General features: G+C 46.3%; 1 protein-coding gene across 1 annotated transcript; it reads left to right on the top strand.

Moving 5' to 3' along the window:
- The first annotated feature begins 35 nt into the window (after window positions 1-35).
- DNTTIP1 (deoxynucleotidyltransferase terminal interacting protein 1) lies at window positions 36-23,845 on the top strand. The gene is made up of 13 exons (XM_008015808.3): window positions 36-203; window positions 776-846; window positions 1,881-1,977; window positions 6,877-6,975; window positions 12,638-12,706; window positions 12,969-13,025; window positions 13,567-13,625; window positions 14,938-14,983; window positions 16,740-16,798; window positions 16,900-16,960; window positions 21,551-21,622; window positions 23,316-23,371; window positions 23,488-23,845. Exons 1-13 carry the CDS (start codon window positions 99-101, stop codon window positions 23,624-23,626), a joined length of 990 nt encoding a protein of 329 aa, XP_008013999.1. The 5' UTR covers window positions 36-98; the 3' UTR covers window positions 23,627-23,845.
- Window positions 23,846-24,874: the final 1,029 nt, after the last annotated feature.

Genomic DNA, 24,874 nt, shown 5'->3' with positions numbered 1-24,874 from the left:
GCGCTTCCGGGCGGACGAGCAGCGCGCTCCAGTGACGTCACGGCGCCACTTTCCGGCCGGTGGCCGAGTCCAGCGAAGTTGTGGTGGCCTGGGGCGCCATGGGAGCCACTGGCGACGCCGAGCAGCCGCGGGGACCCAGCGGGGCCGAGCGGGGCGACTTGGAGCTGGGGGATGCGGGCGCAGCGGGGCAGCTGGTTCTCACGGTGAGGGCGCCCCCGGTGAGGTCTGGGCTCGGGCCGGGCAGGGCCTCGGGGCTCCCGGGACCCTGGCCCGCGGGCGAGAACGCGGCGGCTGGAGCTGCAGAGGGGTTGGCGTTTTCGCAGCCCGACGACCTGGATTCAAATTCTGGTGCCGCCCTCCTAGCTAGGTGACGTGGGCCAGCTCTGTCGACCCCCTGAGTCCCAGGATCATCTTCTATAAAATGGAGATGATTAGTACCTGTCTCATAAAAGTTGTTGTGGGATGGGAAGATAAAGGCGGGTACAGCGCCCAGGACATCACCTGACACAGAGTTGACCCTCGGTAAACACTGCTTCCCTTCCTCCTGCCGTGCCAGAAGGCAGGGTCGGGACTTTTAAGGCAGGAAACTTCCTCAGTTCCTCTTTTGTGGAGGGGGCCTTCCAACTGTTGTCCTCCCCCGATACCCCAAGGCGGGAGAGATGGTGGCGGATCTGAGAAGCAGGAATGTTTAGGTTTAACTTCATACCCACCCTCCACCTCCACCCCACGCCAGTGTCACAGGCCGCAGTGACATTTGTTCCGTTGGTCCCCACAGAACCCTTGGAACATAATGATAAAGCACCGGCAGGTGCAGCGGAGGGGCCGCCGCTCACAGATGACAACAAGGTAAGGCTAGCCCTGCATGGGACTTGTATCCCAGCCGCTGGCTTGCATGGCAGCTTTGGGATCCCCAGTGCACAAGGCCATGGAGATCTACAGCCTGTAGAAAGAGCACAGGACTGAGAAAGAGGAGACTTCGATCCTGTAACTCTGTGTGATCTTGAGCTAGTCAAGTCACTTCCTTCTCTGAACTCACGTACGAAATGGGGAAGGGCGCAGGAGATGGGTTGGGGAATAAAAAATACCTAAGACCCCTCACATTCACTGGCTCTGTGGTTGAGGGCTCTTAAGAGGTCAATTAGCATGGAGTTTAAGAGCACAGGCTCGGGAGTCAGACAACTGTGTTCTCATGCAGCCTCTGATGAGCCCGTTTTCTCAACTATAAAGACGGATTAATAGTATCCATCTCAGGGAAGGGAGAGAGCACAAGGTGGGCCTTTGGGATGCTGGTAGTGGTGAAATGGATGTTCACTGTAATTACTCATTAAAGTGTATAGACTTTTCTGTATAATAAGTATTATATTTCATAAAAACACTTTGGGCCGGGCGCGGTGGCTCACACCTGTAATCCCAGCACTTTGGGAGTCTGAGGTGGACGGATCACCTGAGGTCAGGACTTTGAGACCAGCCTGACCAAAATGGAGAAACCCGGTCTCTATTAAAAATACAAAAATTAGCTGGGCGTGGTGGTGCACACCTGTAATCCCAGCTGCTCGGGAGGCTGAGGCAGGAAAATTGCTTGAATGCAGGAGGCGGAGGTTGCAGTGAGCCGAAACCACACCACTGCACTCCAGCCTGGGCAACAGAGTAAGACTCCGTCCAAAAAAAAAAACTTTGAAAATAATACCCACTTCATAGAGTTATTATGAGAATGAAATAAAGTCATGCCTCTGATTTGAACAAAATCTGAGCATGTAGCTAGTTTTCAGTAAAAGTTGTCTAGTATTGTTAAAGAATTCTATGTCCATAATTGACTGGGCAGGCTGAGAAAGAATATGTTTCGGACATGCCCCCTCACCCTGTCTCCCTCCTGAATGCAGTTTCACAGATCCTGCCATCTCTATGGATCTCCTCCGAGCTGTCCTGCAGCCTAGCATCAATGAGGAGATCCAGACTGTCTTCAACAAGTACATGAAGGTGAGAGGGACACAGGGTAAAAAATAACGGGAAAGACTCATGAGGAACCCAGTCCTTCCTTGCATCACCAGTCCGTCTCTTTCCTACACACAGATATCTAAAGTTTCCTTTTTTGTTTTTGTTTTTTTATTTGTTTTGTTTTGTGTTTTTGAGACAGAGTCTCACTCTGTCACCCAGGCTGGAGTGCAGTGGCATGATATCGATTCAGTGCAACCTCCACTTCCCAGGTTCCAGCGATTCTCATGCCTCAGCCTCCCTAGTAGCCAGGATTACAGGCACCCACCGCCACGCACAGCGAATTTTTGTATTTTTAGTAGAGACGGGGTTTCACTGTTGACCAGGCTGGTCTCAAACTCCTGACCTCAAGTGATCTGCCTGCCCACCTTGGCCTCCCAAAGTGCTGAGATTATAGGTGGTGAGCCAGCGCGCCCGGCCAGCTTTCAAATTTTTAATCCCCCAAGAATTTTATCCCTTCCTTGAGGGTAATTCAGATATCTTTTTTTTTTTTTAATCTGCCCTTGTCACTCACTGTCACGTTGTTTTTGTTGTTGTTGTTGTTGTTGTTGTTGTTTTTTTCCTGACTTTTTGTAAGGATGAAATGACTTAAATGTACTGTGCTGAGCACTGCACTTAGGACATAACAAGTGTCCAGTAAGTACTTTTATTAGTTGTTTAACAATATCACCATTATTGGGGCCATGCACAATGGCTCACACCTGCAACCCCAGCACTTTGGGAGGCCGAGGCAGAGTCACTTGAGGCCAGGAGTTTGAGACCAGCCTGGGCAACATAGTGGGACCTCATCTCTACTACAAAAAAAAAAAAAATTTATTAGCCAGGCATGGTAGTACGTGCCTGTAGTCCCAGCTACTCAGAAGGCTCAGGTGAGAGGATCACTTGAGCCCAGGAGTTTGGGTTTGTAGTGAGCTATGATCATACCACTACACTCCAACCTGAGTGACAGTGAGGGCCTTTCTCGAAAAATATATGTAGATAAATAAAGTTACCATTATTATTATTATTTACAGGTTTTTTCCCTGGCCTATAAATAAATTTCCACATGACTTTACCTAAATGTACCAAAAGAGGATGCTTTAAACTCAGTATGTTCACAACTGAACTCTTTGTTTTTCTTCCTAAATCTCCTCCTCTTACATTTATTCATTTATGTAAGAAGTATTTATTTACCGGGCACTGTGGCTCACACCTGTAATCCCAACACTTTGGGAGGCCGAGGCAGGTGGATCACCTGAGGTCAGGAGTTTGAGACCAGCCTGACACAACATGCTGAAACCCCACCTCTACTAAATACAAAAAATTCGTCAGGCGTGGTGGCACATACCTGTAATCCCAGCTACTCGGGGTGCTGAGGCATGAGAATCTTGAACCTGGGAGGCAGAGGTTGCAGTGAGCTGAGATTGCACCATTGTACTCCAGCCTGGGCAACAAGAGCAAAACTCCCTCTCAAAATAAAAAGTATTTATTGAATGACTACCATACTACCAGGCACTATTCTAGTCACTGGAGTTGTAGCAGTAAACAGAACATATGCTCTCTGTAAACAAATATGTGCTGTGTTAGAGAAAGAGAGAAGACAGGGGAAAGAGAGTAACCAGTAGAGAGTAGGGTTGCTGTTTTATAGATTGTGGCTAGGAAAGCCTTTGATAGAGGAAATTTGAGTGGAGACCTGAATAAGTGAGGAAAAAGCAAACCATGCAGCTACATGGGGAAGAAGCAGTCCAGTCGCAGAGGAAATGGTAGAGGCTCTGAGACAGGAGCGTGCTTGGCACATCAAAGCAATAAATAGGCCAGTGTGACTAGAGGAAAATGAGCCAGGCAAGTAATAGGACAGATGATTTTTTTTTTTTTTTTTTTTGAGAGGGAGTCTCACGCTGTCGCCCAGGCTGGAGTGCTGGGGCCGGATCTCAGCTCACTGCAAGCTCCACCTCCCGGGTTTGCGCCATTCTCCTGCCTCAGCCTCCCTATAGCTGGGACTACAGGCGCCCGCCACCTCGCCCGGCTATTTTTTTGTATTTTTTAGTAGAGACGGGGTTTCACTGTGTTAGCCAGGATGGTCTCGATCTCCTGACCTCGTGATCCGCCCGTCTCGGCCTCCCAAAGTGCTGGGATTACAGGCTTGAGCAACCGCGCCCGGCCTTTTTTTTTTTTTTTTTTTGAGACAGAGTCTTGCTCTGTCACCCAGGGTGGAGTGCAGTGGTATGATCTTGGCTCACTGCAACCTCCACCTCTGAGGTTCAAGCAATTCCTGCACCTCAGCCATCTGAGTAGCTAGGATTGCAAGTGTGCACCACCATGCCTGGCTGATTTTTGTGTTTTTAGTAGAGACAGGGTTTCGCTATGTTGGCCTGGCTGGTCTTGAACTTCTGGCCTCCAGTGATCCATCTGCCTTGGCCTCCCAAAGTGCTGGGATTACAGGTGCGAGCCACTATACCCCACCTTTTTTTTTTTTTTTTTTTTTTTGTGGCAGAGTTTTACTCTTGTTGCCCAGGCTGGAGTGCAGTGGCACAATCTCGGCTCACTGCAACCTCCGCCTCCCAGGTTAAAGCGATTCTCCTGCCTCAGCCTCCGAAGTAGCTGGGATTACAGGCATGCAACACCACACCCAGCTACTTTTGTACTTTTAGTAGAGATGGGGTTTCTCCATGTTGGTCAGGCTGGTCTCAAACTCCTGACCTCAGGTGATCCTCCTGCCTCAGCTTCCCAAGGTGCTGGGATTACAGGCGTGAGCCACCACGCCTGGCCAGTACAGATATTTTTAACAATATAGCCAGAAGTCACTAAAACTCACCTCCCAGAGATACTAAACTGTTAACATTGACTATATAGTCTCCCAGCTTTATTTGTGGTATGTGTGTGTGCATATGCATTTAAAAAAAAAAAATCATTTTACACACAACCGTTCTGCAACTTGATTTATTTTACTTGGCATACTTTTGTTTTGTTTTGTTTTGAGATGGATTCTACCTCTGTCACCCAGGCTGGAGTACAGTGGCACAATCTTGGCCCATTGCAACCCCCACCTCCCAGCTTCAAGTGATCATCCTGCTTCAGCCTCCCAAGTAGCTGGGATTATAAGTATGCACCACCACACCCAGCTAATTTTTTTGTGTTTTTAGTAGAGATGAGGTTTCACCATGTTGGCCAGGCTGATCTCAAACTCCTGACCTAAAGTGATCCTCGCACTTTGGCCTCTCAAAGTGCTGGGATTACAGGCATGAGCCACTGCACCTGGCCTACTTGACATATTTTGGTCATGTCTCTAAGTCAGTACATAATAGTTCCCCCCGATTCCTTTGTAATGGCAACAGAGTAATCTATTTGATGGACCAACTTCCATAAACTAGCCCCTAGAATATTCAGATTGTTTTCGTTTTTCTCTATTACAGACAATACTATAATGAACACTGTGAATGTACATCTTTGTTTACATGTAAAAGTTTCTGTGAGATAAATTCCCAAAGATGGAATTGGTGGGTAAAAGCGAAAACCTATTTTTCCGTCAAGAAAATTGTTCTCTAGAAAGGTTATACAATAGTGCTTGAGAATGCCTCATTCATGATCTGATTTCATTCTCAGCTCCAGAGATAGCTTACACTCACCACATGTCCATTACACTGCCCACCTCACAGGCTGGTTGTAAAGTAGCTAAACTATTTTAACTGGCTTTCAGTTGGTTGATATTGAATACCAGTATTCATCTCTAGTTTTTAGGTTTTTGTTTTAAATTAAACTCATCTGATCATTTAATCTGGCCTGAAGACTTCCTCTTAAAACTCTTGAGGTTTCTAATCGAGTCTGTTCACACTCTTGTTGGTTTGATGTTAACAGCAGAGGCGTTTAACCTTGCTAAATATGAAATGGCAGTACATTCCCATAATTGTCTCTCACAATAGAAGTACTGGGTTTAGGTTCCAGAATTTTCCTATACCCCAGAGATAACTGACAGTTTTTCTAGGCCTTACTTGACTAGGCATTTTCTAGAGATGACTGTTTTTGTGAGGACATTCACAAGTGCCTCCCGGGTGTGTTTGGGACCTCATCGCCTATCTTCTCATGTATTCAGGCTCAAACTCTCCCCGTAGCCAGCAGAGAAACCTTCTCCCTTCCCTTTTCACAGTCGATTGGGGTTGCTGGCATCCTGGGGCCCTTGTCAAGTCTCACTCCTCTCCATTCCACAGATGTTTCTTTCAGACTGGACAGTCAGAATTCAATTAGGACTCTCTGCTATCTTAATATATTTTCTGGCCTACCCTGGCCTATTCACTTCAGACACAGGCATTCTTTTTTCCTTCTAAAGAAGTGACATATGTACATTATAAAACTCAAAAGGATATAGGTAAGCCCAGAGAAGAAAATAGTCACCCACAATATCACCTGTTACTTGAGTGTATATCCCTAGAATTCTTTTGTCTCTGTGTTTGCTTGTGCTGTGTTACATAAATAAGCTCACACTATACCAAACTATTTTACAACCTCCTTCCTTCACTTGAGGTATATCATGAATACCTTTACCTGTCAAAACTATATTCTCTTACATCATCTTTATTGTGATTGTTTAATACTTGCCTAGCATTTCATGGTGTGGATATGCCATAATTTATTTAAGCTCCACTTAGACATTTGGGTTATTCTTTGATTTTTTGCACTGTTTACACATCAATCTTTTGGGCACCTCCAGGATTATGTCCTTCAGAGGGGGAATAAAGGGAGGAGGTCGAGCCTGAAAAGTGAATCTAAATCTGGCCGATCCCAACCTTGCTCATAATCACTTTTCCTTTCTGTATGAGGCTAGGATAAAAGCTTGTCTTGTATTCAGTTTCCTTCAGGTTGATGCCCATTAACAGGACTCTGACCTTGTCCTCTGTTGTGCTCCCCTAGTTCTTCCAGAAGGCAGCACTGAACGTGCGAGACAATGTTGGGGAAGAGGTGGACACAGAGCAGCTGATCCAGGAAGCCTGTCGGAGCTGCCTGGAGCAGGTGAGACCAAGGGGGACAAGAGATGCAGGCATAAGGTTTAGCTCTCGAGCCTCTGATAAGAAATGTGATCTTAAGCCGGGCATGGTGGCTCACACGTGTAATCCCAGCACTTTGGGAGGCCACGGTGGGCACATCACTCAAGGCCAGGAGTTTGAGACCAGCTTAGGCAACATGGCAAAACCCCATCTCTACAAGCAATACAAAAATTAGCTGGGCATAGTGGCGCACGCCTATAATCCTAGCTGCTTGGGAGCCATAGGCACAAGAATTGCTTGAACCCAGGAGACGGAGGTTGCAGTGAGCCGAGATGGCACCACTACACTCCAGCCTGGGTGACAGAGCAAGACTCTGTCTCAAAAAAAAAGAAATGTGATCTTACCATTAGTGGTATTTTGGGGAATGCCCAACAAGCCACATATCTGGATAGGTTGAGGCTGTTGCTTACGGGGAAGGGAAGTAGCTGCTATATGTCAGGTACCAGGATAAATGCATTATTTCTTTTATGTCTCAGAAGAAACCATGTACAGAAGATATCTTTTAATTACTATCTTATAGATGAAGAAATTGTGGCTTAGCAAACTCATAGAAGCAGAGAGTAGAGTAGCAGCAGCTGGAGGGGAGAAGTGGGGGGATGTTAATCAAAGGGTACAAACTTTTAGTTGTTTTTTTTTTTTTTTTTTTTTTTTTTTGAGGTGGAGTCTTGCTCTGTTGCCTAGGCTGGAGTGCAGTGGCACTATCTCAGCTCACTGCAAGCTCCGCCTCCTGGGTTCACGCCATTCTCCTGCCTCAGCCTCCCGAGTAGCTGGGACTACAGGCACCTGCCACCACGCCCGGCTAATTTTTTTGTATTTTTAGTAGAGATGGGGTTTCACCGTGTTAGCCAGGATGGTCTCGATCTCCTGACCTCGTGATCCACCCATCTCGGCCTCTCAAAGTGCTGGGATTACAGGCTTGAGCCACCGAGCCCGGCCACAAACTTTTAGTTATAAGACGAACAAGTTCTGGGCAATCTGACGTAGAGCATGATGACTATAGTTTATCTCTATTGTTTACTTCAAATTTGCTAAGACCATAGATCTTAAGTGTCCACACACGCAAAATGGTAGCGGTGGATGTGTTGATTGATTTCATTGTGGTAATCATTTCACTATGTATATGTATGTCAATTCACCACATTGTACACCTTGAATATATACCATTTCTGTTTATCAATTATACATCAATAGAGCTAGAAAAAAAATTTTTTTTTTTTTTTTTTTTTGAGACAGAGTCTGGCTCTGTCACCCAGGCTGGAGTGCAGTGGCCGGATCTCTGCTCACCGCAAGCTCCGCCTCCTGGGTTCACGCCATTCTCCTGCCTCAGCCTCCCAAGTAGCTGGGACTACAGGCGCCCGCCACCTCGCCCGGCTAGTTTTTTGTACTTTTTAGTAGAGACGGGGTTTCACCGTGTTAGCCAGGATGGTCTCGATCTCCTGACCTCGTGATCCGCCCGTCGCGGCCTCCCAAAGTGCTGGGATTACAGGCTTGAGCCACCGCGCCCGGCCGCGAAAAAAATTTTTAAAGGCAAACCAAAAAAAAAAGAAAGAAATGGCTTAAGACACACAATAATTAGAATAGCTAACATCGGTCTCACCTCTGCAGGTACTTGGTGGATCAAGTTATCATGGCCCCATTTGGTATCATAGGGATGAGCACCCTGCTGCCTCCCTGCCTCTCTAGTGTGGTCAGGAGGCATGACATCAGGTCTATAAGTGACTGTTCCCAAGATAGAGAACCTGTTTACATGTGTCAGCTGCCGAGTAGGAATTGTTGCCATCACCCTTTTATAGGGAGACATCAGGAAAGGTCACCAACAGTTGCTGGCTCACTTTCTCACATCCCATTCATTCTGTTCACTTTGTTTTCGCTTCAGTCCCCTAGTCCCCACTACTTCACTGGAACCCCTCTTGTCAGGGTCACTAGTAATCTCCATGTTGTCAAGCCCTCTGGTCCCTGACTGTCCTCAATTTACTGAGCTTCTCAGTGACATTTGTCACAGTGGATCATTTCGTGTTTCTTGGAACACTCCTCTGTTGGCTCGAGTGCCTTGACTTTGCTCCAACTTCATTGCCCACTCTTCTCCCTCACCCCCCGCCTCTAACTGTTGGTGCCTTCCCAAGTTCAGTCCTCAGACCCCTTCTCTTTCATGACTCACTGTTTTCATAGCTGTTTTCATCTAGTCCTGTGGCTTGGAAGCCAATTCAGCTGTTCGTAATTCACACAGTTATATCTCAGTCCAGAGCTACATTCACCGTTACCCAGTTTCAATCTGCTCTTCTCACAGCAGCCAGACTTATCTCTATAAAGATGAATTAGATCATGTCACTCCCCGTTTTAAAAACCCTTCAGTGACTTTCCTGTTGCAGGGAGAATAAAGTCTTAATGCCTTACCATGACCCACAGAGCTCACCCTGGACCAGCTTCTGCCTGCTTCTTTAACTTCATTCCTTTTTTTTTTTTTTTTTTTTTTTTTTTTGAGACGGAGTCTCGCTCTGTCGCCCAGGTTGGAGTGCAGTGGCCAGATCTCAGCTCACTGCAAGCTCCGCCTCCCGAGTTTAGGCCATTCTCCTGCCTCAGCCTCCCGAGTAGCTGGGACTACAGGCGCCCGCCACCTCGCCCAGCTAGTTTTTTGTGTTTTTTTAGTAGAGACAGGGTTTCACCGGGTTAGCCAGGTTGGTCTTGATCTCCTGACCTCGTGATCTGCCCATCTCGGCCTCCCAAAGTGCTAGGATTACAGGCTTGAGCCACCGCGCCCGGCCTCTTTAACTTCATTTCATCTCACCGCTCTTTTATTGACTATACTCTGGCCGTTCTGAACTCCTTTCTGCTCCTCCAGCACAAGCTCGGGCCATTTCATTTGCTGTTATTAGTACCTGGAGTACTCTACCCTTAACTCTATAAAGCTGGCTCCTTCTTTCCTTCAGATCTTAGTTTAAATATCAGAGAGGTCTTCCTCTTGCACTCCTACCTCTGCTAAAATCTTGAGCTTTACAAGAGTTGAGACCTGGCCGGGTGCAGGGGCTCACGCCTGTAATCCCAGCACTTTGGGAGGCTGAGGAGGGCAGATCACGAGGTCAGGAGATCGAGACCAACCTGGCTAACATGGTGAAACCCCGTCTCTACCAAAAATACAAAAAATTAGCCAGGCATTGTGGTGGGCGCCTGTAGTCCCAGCTACTCGGGAGGCTGAGGCAGGAGAATGGTGTGAACCCGGGAGGCGGAGGTTGCAGTGAGTCGAGATCGCGCCACTGCACTCCAGCCTGGGCAACAGAGCGAGACTCTGTCTCAAAAAAAAAAAAAAAAAAAAAGAGTTGAGGCCTAATCTTGTTCACCACTGTATTCCCAGCCCTGGAATATGACTGTTGGTATGTGTACAGAGTTTGCTGAATTATTGAATTAATGAAGGAACAAACAAACGATAAATGAACAAATAAGCTTCCTGCTTTAATAGAACTTAACAGCCTACTTAAGCAGACAGTTGTGAATTAGATTACCACACAAATGTATGAGACTTGTTCACCCTTCACTGAAAAGGGACAAAGTTTGGAGAAGAACATGAATCCAGTTATGGATTAGCAGCTTTGAGCCATCCAAGCATAGACATGGGGCAGACTATTTGGTATACAAGTCTAGAGCTCAAAGGATAACCTTTTGTCTACAGCTGAATTATGGAGTCATGGTTTATAGATATTAATTGAAGCTGTGAGAATAGGTGAAAGCAGATAGAATATGTAATGAGAGAGGATAGAGGGAAAAGAACCAGATTGAGGAGGAAAAACCAGCAAAGAAAGCTAAGATAAAGAGTGGCCAGAGAAGTAGGAGGAACACAGGAAAGTGTGACCACAGGAGCCTGTAGAAAAGAGTGTTTCCAGAAGGGGGAGCCCTCAACACTGTCAAATGCCACTGGCAGAGGTCGGGTGAACCCAATTCTCCACCTGCTACAAGGTTCCTGCTCATGCACCATCTCCCCTCTGCCTGTTCCATCCTTTTCTTCCTCAAATGAGCCAATTGTTTTCACCTTCAAGCTTCTGCACTCACTCCTCCCTGCTGCTGAAACACTTCTCCCCGGCTTTTGTTATAGCCTCCTTCACATCTCAACTCAGAGACCACCTTCTGAGGAAGGCCTTCCCTGGTCATTCTCTCAAAGTAGCCCTCCCCTTCTGGTGTTCTCTGTCACATCTGCCTGGGTTTTTTTTCTTTTTTTCTCACAGCATCTATCATGATCCACAGTTACCTTGTTTGTTTCTATGCTTATTATCGAGATCACCCACAAACTATAAGCTCCACAAGAGCTTGTCCTAGTTACTGCTGTGTCCACAGCACTTAGGTCCTAGGTACTCAATATTTGTTAAAAGAAAAACAGCAGGCCAGGCACACTGGCTCACGCCCGTAATCCCAGCACTTTGGGAGGCTGAGGCGGACAGATCATGAGGTCAAAAGTTTGAGACCAGCCTGGCCAACATGATAAAACCCCATCTCTACTAAAATTACAAAAACAGAAAAAAATTAACTGGGTGTGGTGGCACGCCTGTAATTTACTCCCAGCTACCCCGGAGGCTGAGGCAGGAGAACTGGTTGAACCTGGGAGGTAGAGATTGCACTGAGCCGAGATCGCACCACTGCACTCCAGCCTGGGCGACAGAGCAAGACTCCATCTCAAAAAAGAAGAAAGAAAAACAGCAGCTTACTGAGGAATATGTGTTATGCTAATGTATTTAGTTTGAAAAAATATATAGTATGTATTTACATGGGAAAAGCAAGGAAGAATTTACATTGAAATATTAAAAGTAGTTTATGTAATGAGATTCCAGGTTTTTCTTACTTTGCTTTTTTACATTTTTAAATTTTTTCAGCTATGATAATTCAATATTTTTTTAAAAATAGGTATCTATTTCTTTTTTTTTTTTTTTTTTTTTTTTTTTTTTTTTTTTGAGACAGAGTCTCACTCTGTTGCCCAGGCTGGAGTGCAGTGGCCAGATCTCAGCTCACTGCAAGCTCCACCTCCCAGGTTTACACCATTCTCCGGCCTCAGCCTCCCGAGTAGCCGGGACTACAGGTGCCCGCCACTGCGCCCGGCTAGTTTTTTGTGTTTTTTAGTAGAGACGGGGTTTCACCATGTTAGCCAGGATGGTCTCGATCTCCTGACCTCGTGATCCGCCCGTCTCGGCCTCCCAAAGTGCAAGGATTACAGGCTTGAGCCACCGCGCCCGGCCAAAATAGGTATCTATTTCTATGCATATAAATATATACATATGTGGCCGGGCGCAGTGGCTCATGCCTGTAATTGCAGCACTTTGGGAGGCCAAGGCAGGTGGATCACCTGAGGTCAAGAGTTCAAGACCAGCCTGTCCAACATGGTGAAATCCCATCTCTTCTAAAAGTACAAAAATTAGCTGGGTATAGTGGCACACCCCTGTAGTCCCAGCTACTTTGGAGGCTAAGGCATTAGAATCACTTGAACCTAAGAGACGGAGGTTGCAGTGAGCCAAGATGGTGCTGCTGCACTCCAGCCTGGGCAACAGAGTGAGACTCTGTCTCCAAAAATTAAAAAAAAAGAGGAAGTAGGTGGGGTGTGCTTACCCACCAAAATAGTGACTGGTAACACTTGGTCTTTTTCCCTTTAGGCTAAACTGCTATTTTCAGATGGAGAAAAAGTAATACCCAGATTGACCCATGAGCTTCCAGGAATAAAGGTCAGAGTCACTGTGTTCTGGGGTATTGGAGGGGGAGGTCCTTCAGGCTGGGAGGTAAATGAAATATGTGGGCCCCGGGAGGTTTCATGTACCTTCCATTTGTAGGACCAGGTCCAAACAGCATCATGCTGGATGGGCTGCTTTGACCTGGGTCAGGGCGGGGCTGGAGAGCAATAGTCCAGGGCTGTGTCTTCTGCAACTCCAGAGGACTTGCAGCTCCCAGGCATTGGCCTTCCACTGACTCCCTTCACTTTTCTTTTAGCGTGGCCGGCAGGCAGAAGAAGAATGTGCCCATCGAGGAAGCCCCCTTCCTAAAAAGGTAAACCATTTCCTTGTTTTGTTTTCTGGCTGAAAAAAGGCTCGTCAGGCCAGTTGTGGGAGCTCACACCTGTAATCCCAACACTTTGGGAGGCCAAGCCGGGAGGATCACTTGAGCTCAGGAGTTTTGAGACCAGTCTGGGTAACATAGTGAGACCCTGTCTCTACAATTAAAAAAAGAAAAAAAAATTAGCCTGGCATGCTGGCACGTTTCTGTTGTCCTAGCTACATGAGAGGCTGCAGTGGGAGGATCACTGGAGCCCAGGAGTTCAAGGCTGTGGCGAGTTATGACCATGCCACTGCACTCCAGGCTGAGTAACAGAGTAAGACCGTGTCTCTCAAAAAAGGTTCTTCACTCCATGAGGTACTGGGCTTCCTCAAAGCCCTTTTGAGCCTTCCTAGGCATGAGAGGCAGTTTTTCTCCCTGTCCCCATCAAATGTCATTTGATCTCTTTGGAAAACCATCTCTACCAAGTGACCCCAGACCTGCCAATGGAGCATGACCATAGGGTCAGACCTCTGACAGCTGTTTTTTGTGGCAGAGGAAAGGACGGCCTCCTGGACACATCCTGTCAAGCGACCGGGCAGCCGCCGGCATGGTGTGAGTAGGAACCAACAGTGTGGTGATAGCATAGGGGAGCAGACGGAGAGAGGGGCCCTGAAGGAAAAGAGGCCAGGGTTCTATGCCCGTCAAAATCAGATCCATTAGCTTAAGTCATCGTGGAGGGAGGGGGGTTACCCTGGTTTGAGGGGTGAGGAAGGAGGGTAGTGAGGAGGAAATTGTTTTACCCCCTGAACAGTTTGGCCCAACTTGATTGAACACCAGAGGTTTGTCATTGTTAGTATATATTGAATGCTTATGACTGGTCTAAATATGTTACATACTTTACCTTTTAATCTTTATAGCCACCCTCTAAAGAAGGTATCATTAATTTTTCAGATAAAGAACAGACTCAGAGAATTACTTGCCTAATGTCATATAGTTACCATTACCTCCAAATTGGTCATTTTCATATATATATACACACACACACACACACATATATATATATTTTTTTTTTTTTAAGACTTAATTTTTTTAGAGCAGTTTTAGGTTCACAGCAAAATTGAGAGGAAGGTACAGACTTATCCCATATATTCCCTGCCCCTACACATGCACAGCCTCCCCCATTATCAACATCAGGCACCAGAGTGGTAAATTTGTTACATTTGATGAGCCTGCTTTGACTCGTCTTGATCCTCAAAGTGCATAGTTTCCATGAGGGTTCACTCTTGGTGTTGTACCTGAACTTAGAGAAATGCATAGTGACAGGCATCCACCATTCTAATATCACACTGAGTGCTTTCAGTGCCCTAAAAATCCTCTGTGCTCTGCCTATTCATCCTTCCTTCCCCCCTCAACCCACCCCCCAGACCCACTTTTTAAAAAAATTCTGAAGCAGCAGAATCTTTTTTAAACAAAACATTACATAGAAGCCCAGTATTTAAATCAAATAAAGCCACACTGGTCTGGGTCAGGGGCGTGGGGTTAGTTTGAAACAACTGGCTTAGTAGATGGGATAGTATTAACTGTCATACCTTAGATTTGTTTCCTACACGAAGCAGTTTCATTCCTCACAAACACAAGATAGGTAGGGCAGTTGCTGTTTTTGTCTCTTTTGACAGATGAGAAAACTGCCACTCAGAGGTTCTTGGAGTTGCTCATGCCACTATGTAAGAGCAGAGCTAGTGCTAGAATGGCTTCTAGTCCGGTGCTTTTTTTCCGTTTGTTCCTCCTCTAATGTGTCACCACAAAGGAAGATACCCAGGCTAAAGTGAGAGTGTGTGAGGAACTCCTACCACCACCAGCAAGCCGGTATTCAGTTCTAGGTCTCCCCTTGGATAATTCACCTTTATTCTTTCCTTCCAAGCAGATGGAAACCAAAATCCTGTGAACCAATTCGCCGGGAAGGCCCTAAGGTATGATTAAATGAGCATGGCAGAGACCACTATCCCAGGAGATAGTCCCACTATCTCTGGGACCCACCATGGGGGAAAGGGGCAGGAGGCGAAGGATGCATGCCCACCATTCCAGAGCCATCTTCCCCCTCTCCACCTCCAGCCACACTGGCCTCAGAGAGGATCCTGTGCAGGAATTGGAGTTAGAGGCAAAACAAAGAGAAGACTTGAGTCTTTGCTGAAGCCTTCTCCTTGTAGGAGCTAGTGGTCACTAATACTGATTCAATACTTAATATGTAACAGGCAATGCCCTAAATCTTTTGTGTAGACTATCTCATTTAATCTTTATAACAAACTTATGAGATCGATTCTGTGAACCATTCTATAAATGAGGGGTTTCCTTTTCTGCCAACTTCCCTGTGGGCATAAATTACTTTATTCAGTTGTCTTATACACTTAATGCACTTAAGACTTGCCCAAAGTCACATAACTCGTAAGTGATCAAGCCAAGTCTCAAACCCAGGACCCGCTGACACCAGAGTCTGTGCTCTCAACCATTAGCCTCTGTTGCCTCCCTTTCTCTCCTGAGTTCTTCCTCAGCAGTGACTTACATAAATGGATGTTCCCCAGAATTCTCTCCTTGGCCCACTTCTCCATCTAAAGTAACTCTCTGGATAATCTAAATCATATACTCATGGTTTCAGGGACCACCATGTTCTAAAACTCCCATACCTCTTTGTCCATCCCATGCCTCTCTTTTTACTTTAAAACTTATATATCCTACTATCTGGTTGACCACTCTGCTGGAAGTTCCATAGGCATTTCAGACTCAGCATATCCAAACATGAAATCAGAATCTCCTCACAGCCCTTCTTTACATTATTTATCTTAATCATCTTTGCCTCCTTCCTCTTCCTCACCTCCCTACATCCAGTCAAGTCCTGGACAATTCTCCCTCTTAAATATATTGCAGTTCCTATTTCCTTCTCTTCATCCTTACTGCTGCCCTAGCTCAGGCCCTTAGCATCTTTCTAACTGCTTTATCACAGCAGCCTCTAAACTGCTCTCCCTACCTGTAGTCTTGCTTCTTCAAATCCATTATCCACATTGCTAGAAGACTAAGCTATCTTTAAAGTAAATCTGACTCTTCCTGTTTAGAGGCCTTCAGTGATTCCCCATTGCCTACAGAAGAAATAAAATGCAATCCCCTGAACATAACTTCCTAGGACCTCCTACTCCTCTGTGTTTCTCTCTCCAGCCCCATCAGTTGCCACTCCCTAATTTGTACTCTGTTAGCAGCACAGAATTACTGGTAGTTTCTCCAGCATGCCAGGCTGCCTCTCACCTGTCTTTGCTCATGCTGCCCCCTGTCTGGAATGCCCTTGTTCCTCACCCGCTTTACCCCAACTTGTGCTCACCCTTTCAGAATTAACTTGGGAAATGCCTCTCTAAGGAAGCCTTCCTGGCTGTACCCTCCCCTCGGCAGCCCTCAGACCCTGCACTCACCTGTGTCATTGCCTCATCGCATAATGATGTAATTATCTGTACATATGTCGGTGGCATCCTAGAAAACAGAGACTGTATCTTATTCACCTCTTTATCCCCAGTATCTAGCACAGACAGGGCCTAGCATATTGTGAGTACTCAGTGTCTTGGGTAAACAGTTGATTAAATAATAGACAAGGGTAAGGGTTAGAAAAGGGCAGGGGGAGGAGTATTTCTGTCCTACCCACCAGATTAAACTTCACCCTCACCAGCTTATCTGTGTTTTGCACAGTGGGACCCAGCTCGCCTGAATGAATCTACCACCTTTGTGTTGGGATCTCGAGCCAACAAGTAAGTTTAAGAGCTTTGGCACTGATGGAGGAAACAGCTCAGGAGTTCACTAGTAGGACTACACTTTCTGGAATCTTTACCACTTGGCTTTTACTTTTCAGGGCGCTGGGGATGGGGGGCACCAGAGGAAGAATCTACATCAAGCACCCACACCTCTTTAAGGTAGGTGAGTGCTGAGAGGAAAGCAGGCCATTGCATTGGGAGTAGACTGGGAACTGCACTCATCACAGAGAAGCTTAGAACAAACACTGATCTTGGAGTCGGGACATCTGGGTTCTAGTTGCACCTCTGCCATTCACCTTTACCTTTCATGATTTACTCAGCACCTCTGTGCCTCAGTAATACTTTGCCTGCGAGTTTATTGGGTGCCAAACACAGTTTTAAATACCACACTTATATTTTCTTAAAAAATAAGTATTGCCATCTTTATTTCACAAATTTGAAACAATCAGAGGTTGAGAAAGGCTGTGTGACTTGACCACAGTTATTCAGCTAGAAGTGGTGAGTCAGGATTCAAATCCAGGTCTGTCCTCACCAAAGCCTGAGCTCTTAACCACTACCATATTTGGTTGTCTGTAAATCAATTTGGGCCAGGCGCGTGAGCTCACGCCTGTAATCCCAGCACTTTGGGAGGCCAAGGCGGGAGGATCACCTGAAGTCGGGAGTTCGAGACCAGCCTGACCAACATGGAGAAACCCTGTCTCTACTAAAAATACAAAATTAGCTGGGCATGGTGGCTCATGCCTGTAATTCCAGCTACTTGGGAGGCTGAGGCAAGAGAATTACTTGAACCCGGGAGGCAGAGGTTGTAGTGAGCCAAGATTTCGCTGCCCTCACATTTGCATTTTAAAATAACTCTGGGGCCAGGCACAGTGGCTTACACCTGTAATCCCAGCACTTTGGGAGGCCAAGGCAGGCGGATCACCTGAAGTCAGGAATTCGAGACCAGCCTGACAAACATGGAAAAACCCCATCTCTACTAAAAATACAAAAATTTGCTGGGCATGGTGGTGCGTGCCTATTATCCCAGCTAATCGGGAGGCTGAGGCAGGAGAATCTCTTGAACCCAGGAGGCAGAGGTTGCAGTGAGCCAAGATCGTGGCATTGCACTCTAGCCTGGATGACAAGAGCAAAACTCCATCTCAAAAAAAAAAAAAAATAGAGTTTGGAGTGAGGCAGGGTCCTATGCCTTTTCAAAGAGGGTACTCCTCTCCTGAGAGCAGCTATGTTTTGGTCCCCACTGTTTGAGGGAATAATGGAGGAAATCATAAACTCACTCACCCTCTTAAATGATTTTGTATTTTATCGGTCACAGGAGCATCAAAGTAGATTAGAAGAAGAGCAGTGCATGTGTGTTCCATGCATGGTTTTTTGCACCTATATGTAAGGCTTGGCACCCCTTGCCAGAACTGCACAGTCCCTATGGGGTCCCAGAATCACGGGCTTTCTCTGCCACATTTTGTGCAAGTTTTCAAGTTCTTTGAAAGGCATACCTGCTCACACTTCTTCTCCAATCTGATATCCTCGAGTCCCAACACTTAAACCATTTTCCCAGTGGCTCCTTCTTTGCTTTCCCTCTTAATGTCATCACTCTTGCTATTCCCATTACCTGGGTGGCCTTCCTCTCCCACCCTTATCTGCCTGACTGTTCTTTAAGATCCACCTCCTCCAAGAAGCTTTGTTTGTGTCATCCCCAAAATCAATACACCCTTGGACCTACTTCGAATTCCCCCTTCAGCGTGGTTAAAAGTATGGCTTCAGGCCTGGTTCCATTACTTTACTAGCTGCATGAACTTGAACAAATGGCTCCATATTTCTTTTTTCTTTTTTTTAAACTAGCTCAAGCCTGGGAATTGATCCACATTTCTGAGTCTGTTTTTGTCCTGTATAAAATGAGAATAGTGATAGACCAACCTTTTTTTTTTTTTTTTCCTGAGACGGAGTCTTGCTGTGTCACATGGAGTACAGTGATGTGATCTCAGCTCACTGTAACCTCCACCTCCCAGGTTCAAGCAGTTCTCTGCCTCAGCCTCCCGAGTAGCTGGGATTACAGGTGCCCACCACCACGCCCGGCTAATTTTTGTATTTTTAGTAGAGATGGGGTTTCACCATGTTGGCCAGGCTGGTCTCAAACTCCTGACCTCATGATCCACCCTCCTTGGCCTCCCAAAGTGCTGCATTACAGGCGTGAGCCACCGTGCCTGGCCCTAGACCAACCTTTCAAGGTTAACTAACAAAGAGGGTAGTAAAGCACTCAGCATAATGCCTGGCACACAGTAAGGGCTCAATAAATGTTAACCATTATTATCATAGTTTCCCAATTCTAAAATCCACCATTTGTAATAAACTCCGAACCCACACTCTCATTACCAGTGGTTATTACCTCTCATTTTAATCTTTCCAGTCCAATAACTGGAGGGAAAATTTTTTGTTGTTTCACTTTACAATTCTTTTTTTTTTTTTTAATGGGACAGAGTCTCCCTCTGTCACCCAGGCTGGAGTGCTGCAGCACGATCTCGGTGCACTGCAACCTCCGTCTCCCAGGTTCAAGCAATTCTTCTGACTCAGCCTTCCGAGTAGCTGGGATTACAGGCACCCGCCACCACGCCCAGCTAATTTTTATATTTTTAGTAGAAACAAGTTTTCACCGTGTTAGCCAGGCTGGTCTCAAACTCCTGACCTCAAAGGATCCACAGCCTCAGCCTCCCAAAGTGCCGGGATTACAGACATGAGCCACTGCACCTGGCCCAACTTTACAATTCTCTATTAGTGATTATAAGTATCTTTTCAGTCGTTTAGAATCTATTTGTATTTCTTCTGTAAGCTGCCTGTTATATCTTTTGCCCATTTCTCTGTCCTTTAGAAGCCATTATTCAAATTCTTTTCCTTTTTTAAATGTTTTGATTATAGAAATAATATATAAACCCACTCCTGTTGTAAAAAGATTCAGACAATACACAGGAGGTAATAGAGAGCAAAACACAGTTTCTTGGCCAGGTGCAGTGACTCATGCCTGTAATCCCAGCACTTTGGGAGCCCAAGGCAGGCGGGTCACCTAAGGTCAGGAGTTCAAGACTAGCCTGGCCAACATGGCGAAACCACATTGCTACTAATAAAGTACAAAAATTAGCTGGGCATGGTGGTGTACTCCTATAGTTCCTAGCTACTCTACTCGGGAGGCTGAGGCAGAAGAATTGCCTAAACCCACGAGGCAGAGGTTGCAGTGAGCCGAGATCACGCCACTACACTCCAACCTGGGTGACAGAGCGATACTCTGTCTCAAAAAAAAAAAATCAGTGTCCCTTCACTCCTCGAATTTTTTATTTTTTAAGGCACTTAAATTCTGGTTTCTTTTTTTTTTTTTTTTTTTTTGAGACGGAGTCTTGCTCTGTTGCCCGGGCTGGAGTGCAATGGCCGGATCTCAGCTCACTGCAACCTCTGCCTCCTGGGTTTATGCCATTCTCCTGCCTCAGCCTCCTAAGTGACTGGGACTACAGGCGCCTGCCACCACGCCCGGCTAATTTTTTGTATTTTTTTTTAGTAGAGACAGGGTTTCACCATGTTAGCCAGGTTGGTCTCGATCTCCTGACCTCGTGATCCGCCCGTCTCGGCCTCCCAAAGTGCTGGGATTACAGGCTTGAGCCACCGCGCCCGGCCTTAAATTCTGGTTTCTAGGCGCCCAACCTAGAAACCAGAATTTAAGCCTTATTTGGGCTGAGCACGGTGGCTCATACCTATAATCCCAACAGTTTGGAAGGCTGAGGCGGGTGGATTAGTTGAGACCAGGAGTTCAAAACCAGCCTGGCCAACATGGTGAAACCCCGTCTCTACTAAAAATACAAAAGTCAGCTGGGTGTGGTGGCACATGCCTGTAATCCGAGCTACTCAGGAGGCTGAAGCAGAAGAATAGCTTGAACTCACGAGGCGGAGGTTGTATTGAGCCAAGATTACGCCGCTGCACTCTAGCCTGAACGACAGAGTGAGACTCCATCTCAATATATAAATAAATAAACAACCGGGCGCAGTGGCTCACACCTGTAATCCCAACACTTTGGGAGGCCAAGGCGGGCAGATAACCTGAGGTTGGGAGTTCAAGACCAGCCTGAACAACATGGAGAAACCCCGTCTCTACTAAAAATACAAAATTAGCCAGGTGTGGTGGCGCATGCCTATTGTCTCAGCTACTTGGGAGGCTGAGGCAGGAGAATCGCTTGAATCCGGGAGGCAGATGTTGTGGTGAACCGAGATCATTCCATTGCACTCCAGCCTGGGCAACAAGAGTGAAACTCCGTCTCAATAAATAAATGAACAAACAAACCTCATTTGTAACTCCAAAACTGAGTTCTTAACCATGATGCTATTATGCATCTGACAGTACATGAGGTGTCCTGATTTTTGTTTTATTATGGTCACTGTAATAATTACAGGCGTTACAAGCCACCTCAGTCCATTTTTTGAAAGAGGAAGCTCTAAAATAATAGTTATCAGTCCCACTAGTTACCCAGGATGCTTTGTTTTGAGAAGGGAGTGAGGATTGGGAGTATACTAAGTCTCTGGGAATTGGGTCCCATGGTCTGCCCTCTGGGTTTGGCTCAGCTTTCTCTGAAGAGATTAGTGAGCCCTCTAAGTCCACCACGCTAGGAGACAAGAACTTTTGGTAAGAGCTGCTCAAGGGCCAAGAGTATGCTCTGGGACCAAATGAGAAGAGCCCCTTACCCGAGGCTAATTCTCTTATAACTTCATCCCTTACAGTATGCAGCTGACCCCCAGGACAAGCACTGGCTGGCTGAGCAGCATCACATGCGGGCAACAGGGGGCAAGATGGTAAGCAGTATTCACTTGTGCCACTGCCAGCGACCCACCCCACCTGGAAACCAGGATTTTGGCTGTAGGTGACAGCTTACCTCCAAATCTGACTCCCAAAGCCTGACCAGTGTGTGAGAAGAGAGACTTATAGGCCCATTTCTTCATGCTGAAGAGCAAATTGTAATCTTCAGGTTCCCTTCCCTATCCCCTAGATCTCCCTTCCGCCCCCTCACACTTTCTCCTCATGCCTCCAAGATCACATATTTGGATATTATTAGCTGTCCATGGGAATAGCAGGTATAAGACACACAATACTACTTTTCCCCACTACTGCACCCATTGATAGACTTCACTTATTGATCACTCTTCCACCAGACACAGCTATAGAATCTTTTCTCAAACCAGTACTCGAGGCCGCAACCCTTGGCAGTAGGAGTTAGCAATGAAATGTGTTTGCACACCTGGCAGCCCCTTCCAGATTTACCTCTACTTAAAGAGTTCTCAGATCATATGAAACAGCAACCTTAGGAAAATCATCATTGCATGTGTTCAAAAACTAGTGTTGAGGGCTTTGTCCATCACACACAATGTCCCCCACCTGAGGACTTACTCCCTCCCACCACAGGTACTGCTCCTTTTAGAATCTAAGTGTCTTACAAACTGATATGCCATCTCCTTTCTGGCAGTGAGAGCTACCTTTTATTTTATTGTACTACTCTATGCCCATGCTTTACTTCAAAAAAGATTTAAGCTCCATGTACATAAAATACAACATAACATAAATAAGAAATAGATGGTAGGGGGTGGGGGCAGGACCTAAAACTAAGCCACCAGTAAAACTAGTTCTTTAAAAAACAAAAAAAAAAAAGTGTTTTTTATATTGCTGACCTGGGAGACCTGTGCACTTCTACAGATGCTGGCAAATTCAGCTCTAGGCCCCACTCGTGGATACCTGATCTGTTATGGTTCATAGTGCCCATAAGATGTAGACCAATTACTCAAGGGATACACAATTATTCCTGACCCTAACATTAAAAAGTCTCCCACAGAAGACTTTCTAATGTGATGAACAACTCTTCCTATATGTTAAGTTCACAAAAGGGCCCTCACCCACTGTAGACCGAGGCATTGTGACAAAGCATTTCTACAGGCCCCAGTACAATACAGGCCAATTACTAGACAGCAGGGCAGTTTATCATGTTTTCCATTTTGCCACAAATTCAAAACCAAGTTATCTTTGTCCTCAGAGGGAGCACATGGTTTCCTCTTCCTGATTTCCTATTTCCACGTATATTTTGCTGGCTTTCTTGCCATTTTGTTATAACTCACCTTGGGTCCTTTTGTACACTTGATCTTAACCAAAAGGTATAGGAGTAATGGTGGATCCCTTTTTTTTTTCTTTATTTTCTTTTTTTTATTTTTACTTTTCACCACATCATTCAAGAGAGAAATGGGTCCTTTTTTAAAAGAGGGGGCTATAAATAAGTCACCAGTCCCTACTCTCCCATCCATAAAGCATCTACTTTAGTAAAAGATTGTCTCAAGGAACCATTCCCATCTCTCCCCACTTACTCTTCCCTACTAAATTGTAAACCGCATCCCCCCTCTTCCACCTAGTAGCAGGCCTTACATTAAGCAGATGTTTAATGAAGTGTTACTGAGTTGGAGTGAAATGAATCACAATGATCCCTCTCACTTGCTCCTGCCTCAGGCCTACCTCCTCATTGAGGAAGACATCCGGGATCTTGCGGCCAGTGATGACTACAGGTAAAACCAGTGGGTCTCCTGCCCCTTCTCCTCTCCCTGCCTCAAAGTAGGCCCTAGAATGAGGCAGGGCCTATGTCCTCACTTCTCCCAACTTCCCTCTTCAATGTCTGTTCCAGAGGATGCCTGGATCTGAAGCTAGAAGAATTGAAATCCTTTGTCCTACCCTCCTGGATGGTGGAGAAGATGAGAAAGTATATGGAGACACTACGGACAGAGAATGAGCATCGTGCTGTTGAAGCACCTCCACAGACCTGAGGCCAGGTGCCCTGGCCACACTTGGCAGCCCTCCTCCAAAGCCCTCTTCTTCACACGGCTGAGGCCACCGCTGGGACTGCTCCTAGATGGATCTCAGCGGCATTAAGCTGTGCCTGAGCGAGTTTGTAGTGACTCACTGCACAGCACCCCTAGACTGGCATGTGGTTCTATATTTGTAAAGTTATTGGGATAAGAAACAATTAAACAGTTTATAATTAACACAGATGGTGAACCTGTACCTTGCGGGAACTGACAACATCAAGGGCTCTAGAAGTGGATGTAGGAAAAAAGGACAAGATAACCCTCATCCATAACAGTATAGAGCCAGGCTTGATGAGACCAAACTGGGAGCACCATGTACCTTGCCCGTCTTCCCTTTCCCCATTTGTAGTTTCTTTACCCGGCTAATTTAAGGACATGGCAGAATGTGGTGGAGTTTGATGACAGATCATATGAAAAATAGAGTTGGCTTTTATTGCTCCCATTTTACAGGTTAAGGTACTAAAGGACCTGCCCCAAGGTCACACACTACCCATTGGAGAGGTAGGATATACAGGATATGAACCTGTGTTATTGGGGTTGTTTGTTTGAAGACAGTCTTGCTCTGTTGCCTAGGCTAGAGTGCAGCCTCTGGCTCAAGCGATTCTCCCGCCTCAGCCTCGGTCTCTCCAGTAGCTGGGACTACAGGTTCGTGCCACCTCACCAGCCTTTTTTTTTTCCCCCCCCTTAAGTAGAGACAGGCCTCCCTATATTGTTGCTCAGGCTGGTCTCAAACTCCGGATTCAAGCGATCCTCCTGCCTGAGCCTTCCAAAGTGTGTGGGATTACCGACGTGAGCCACAGCGCCGGGCCTGAACCAATGCTGTCTTTTTTTTTTTTTTTTTTTTTCTGTCATCTCTGCGGAGATGTATGAACCTATGTTTTCTAATAGGGAGCCTGCTGCTCTGGCCATCAGCCTTTAGTTTTTCCCCTCGCTGGGATTTTCAGATACTTAGGACCCAGCAAAGATGCCCCGGTATAATTGTAGGGAGGAGCAGAGGTTTCCGGTTTGGGGGAAGGGTACCAGTGCCGCAGGATTGGAGGCACTCCCTTCCCGAGGGAGATCGGATCAAGGCTGGGTGTGCCGGGTGTTCCCAAGCGGAGTAAGGCTTGTAGCCTTAAGGAGGGGTTCATCCCACATCCATGGACGGTTTCTTGGCCCTTTAATGGTTAGCGTTTTCCAAAGGCCACCAATCCGCTACGGATTCGT

Source organism: Chlorocebus sabaeus, chromosome 2 (assembly GCF_047675955.1).
Source record: "Chlorocebus sabaeus isolate Y175 chromosome 2, mChlSab1.0.hap1, whole genome shotgun sequence".
Taxonomy (NCBI): domain Eukaryota; kingdom Metazoa; phylum Chordata; class Mammalia; order Primates; family Cercopithecidae; genus Chlorocebus; species Chlorocebus sabaeus.
This window is presented reverse-complemented; position numbering and strand designations above follow the sequence as displayed.

What these genes read in the sequence shown, in the direction of transcription:
- DNTTIP1 (XM_008015808.3), top strand. Translation starts at nt 99, where the DNA reads ATGGGAGCCACTGGCGACGCCGAGCAGCCGCGGGGACCCAGCGGGGCC. An exon ending in TTCGCCGGGAAGGCCCTAAG is followed by an intron (nt 14,984 to 16,739) that starts GTATGATTAAAT and finishes TGTTTTGCACAG; the next exon opens with TGGGACCCAGCTCGCCTGAA. An exon ending in TTGGGATCTCGAGCCAACAA is followed by an intron (nt 16,799 to 16,899) that starts GTAAGTTTAAGA and finishes TTTACTTTTCAG; the next exon opens with GGCGCTGGGGATGGGGGGCA.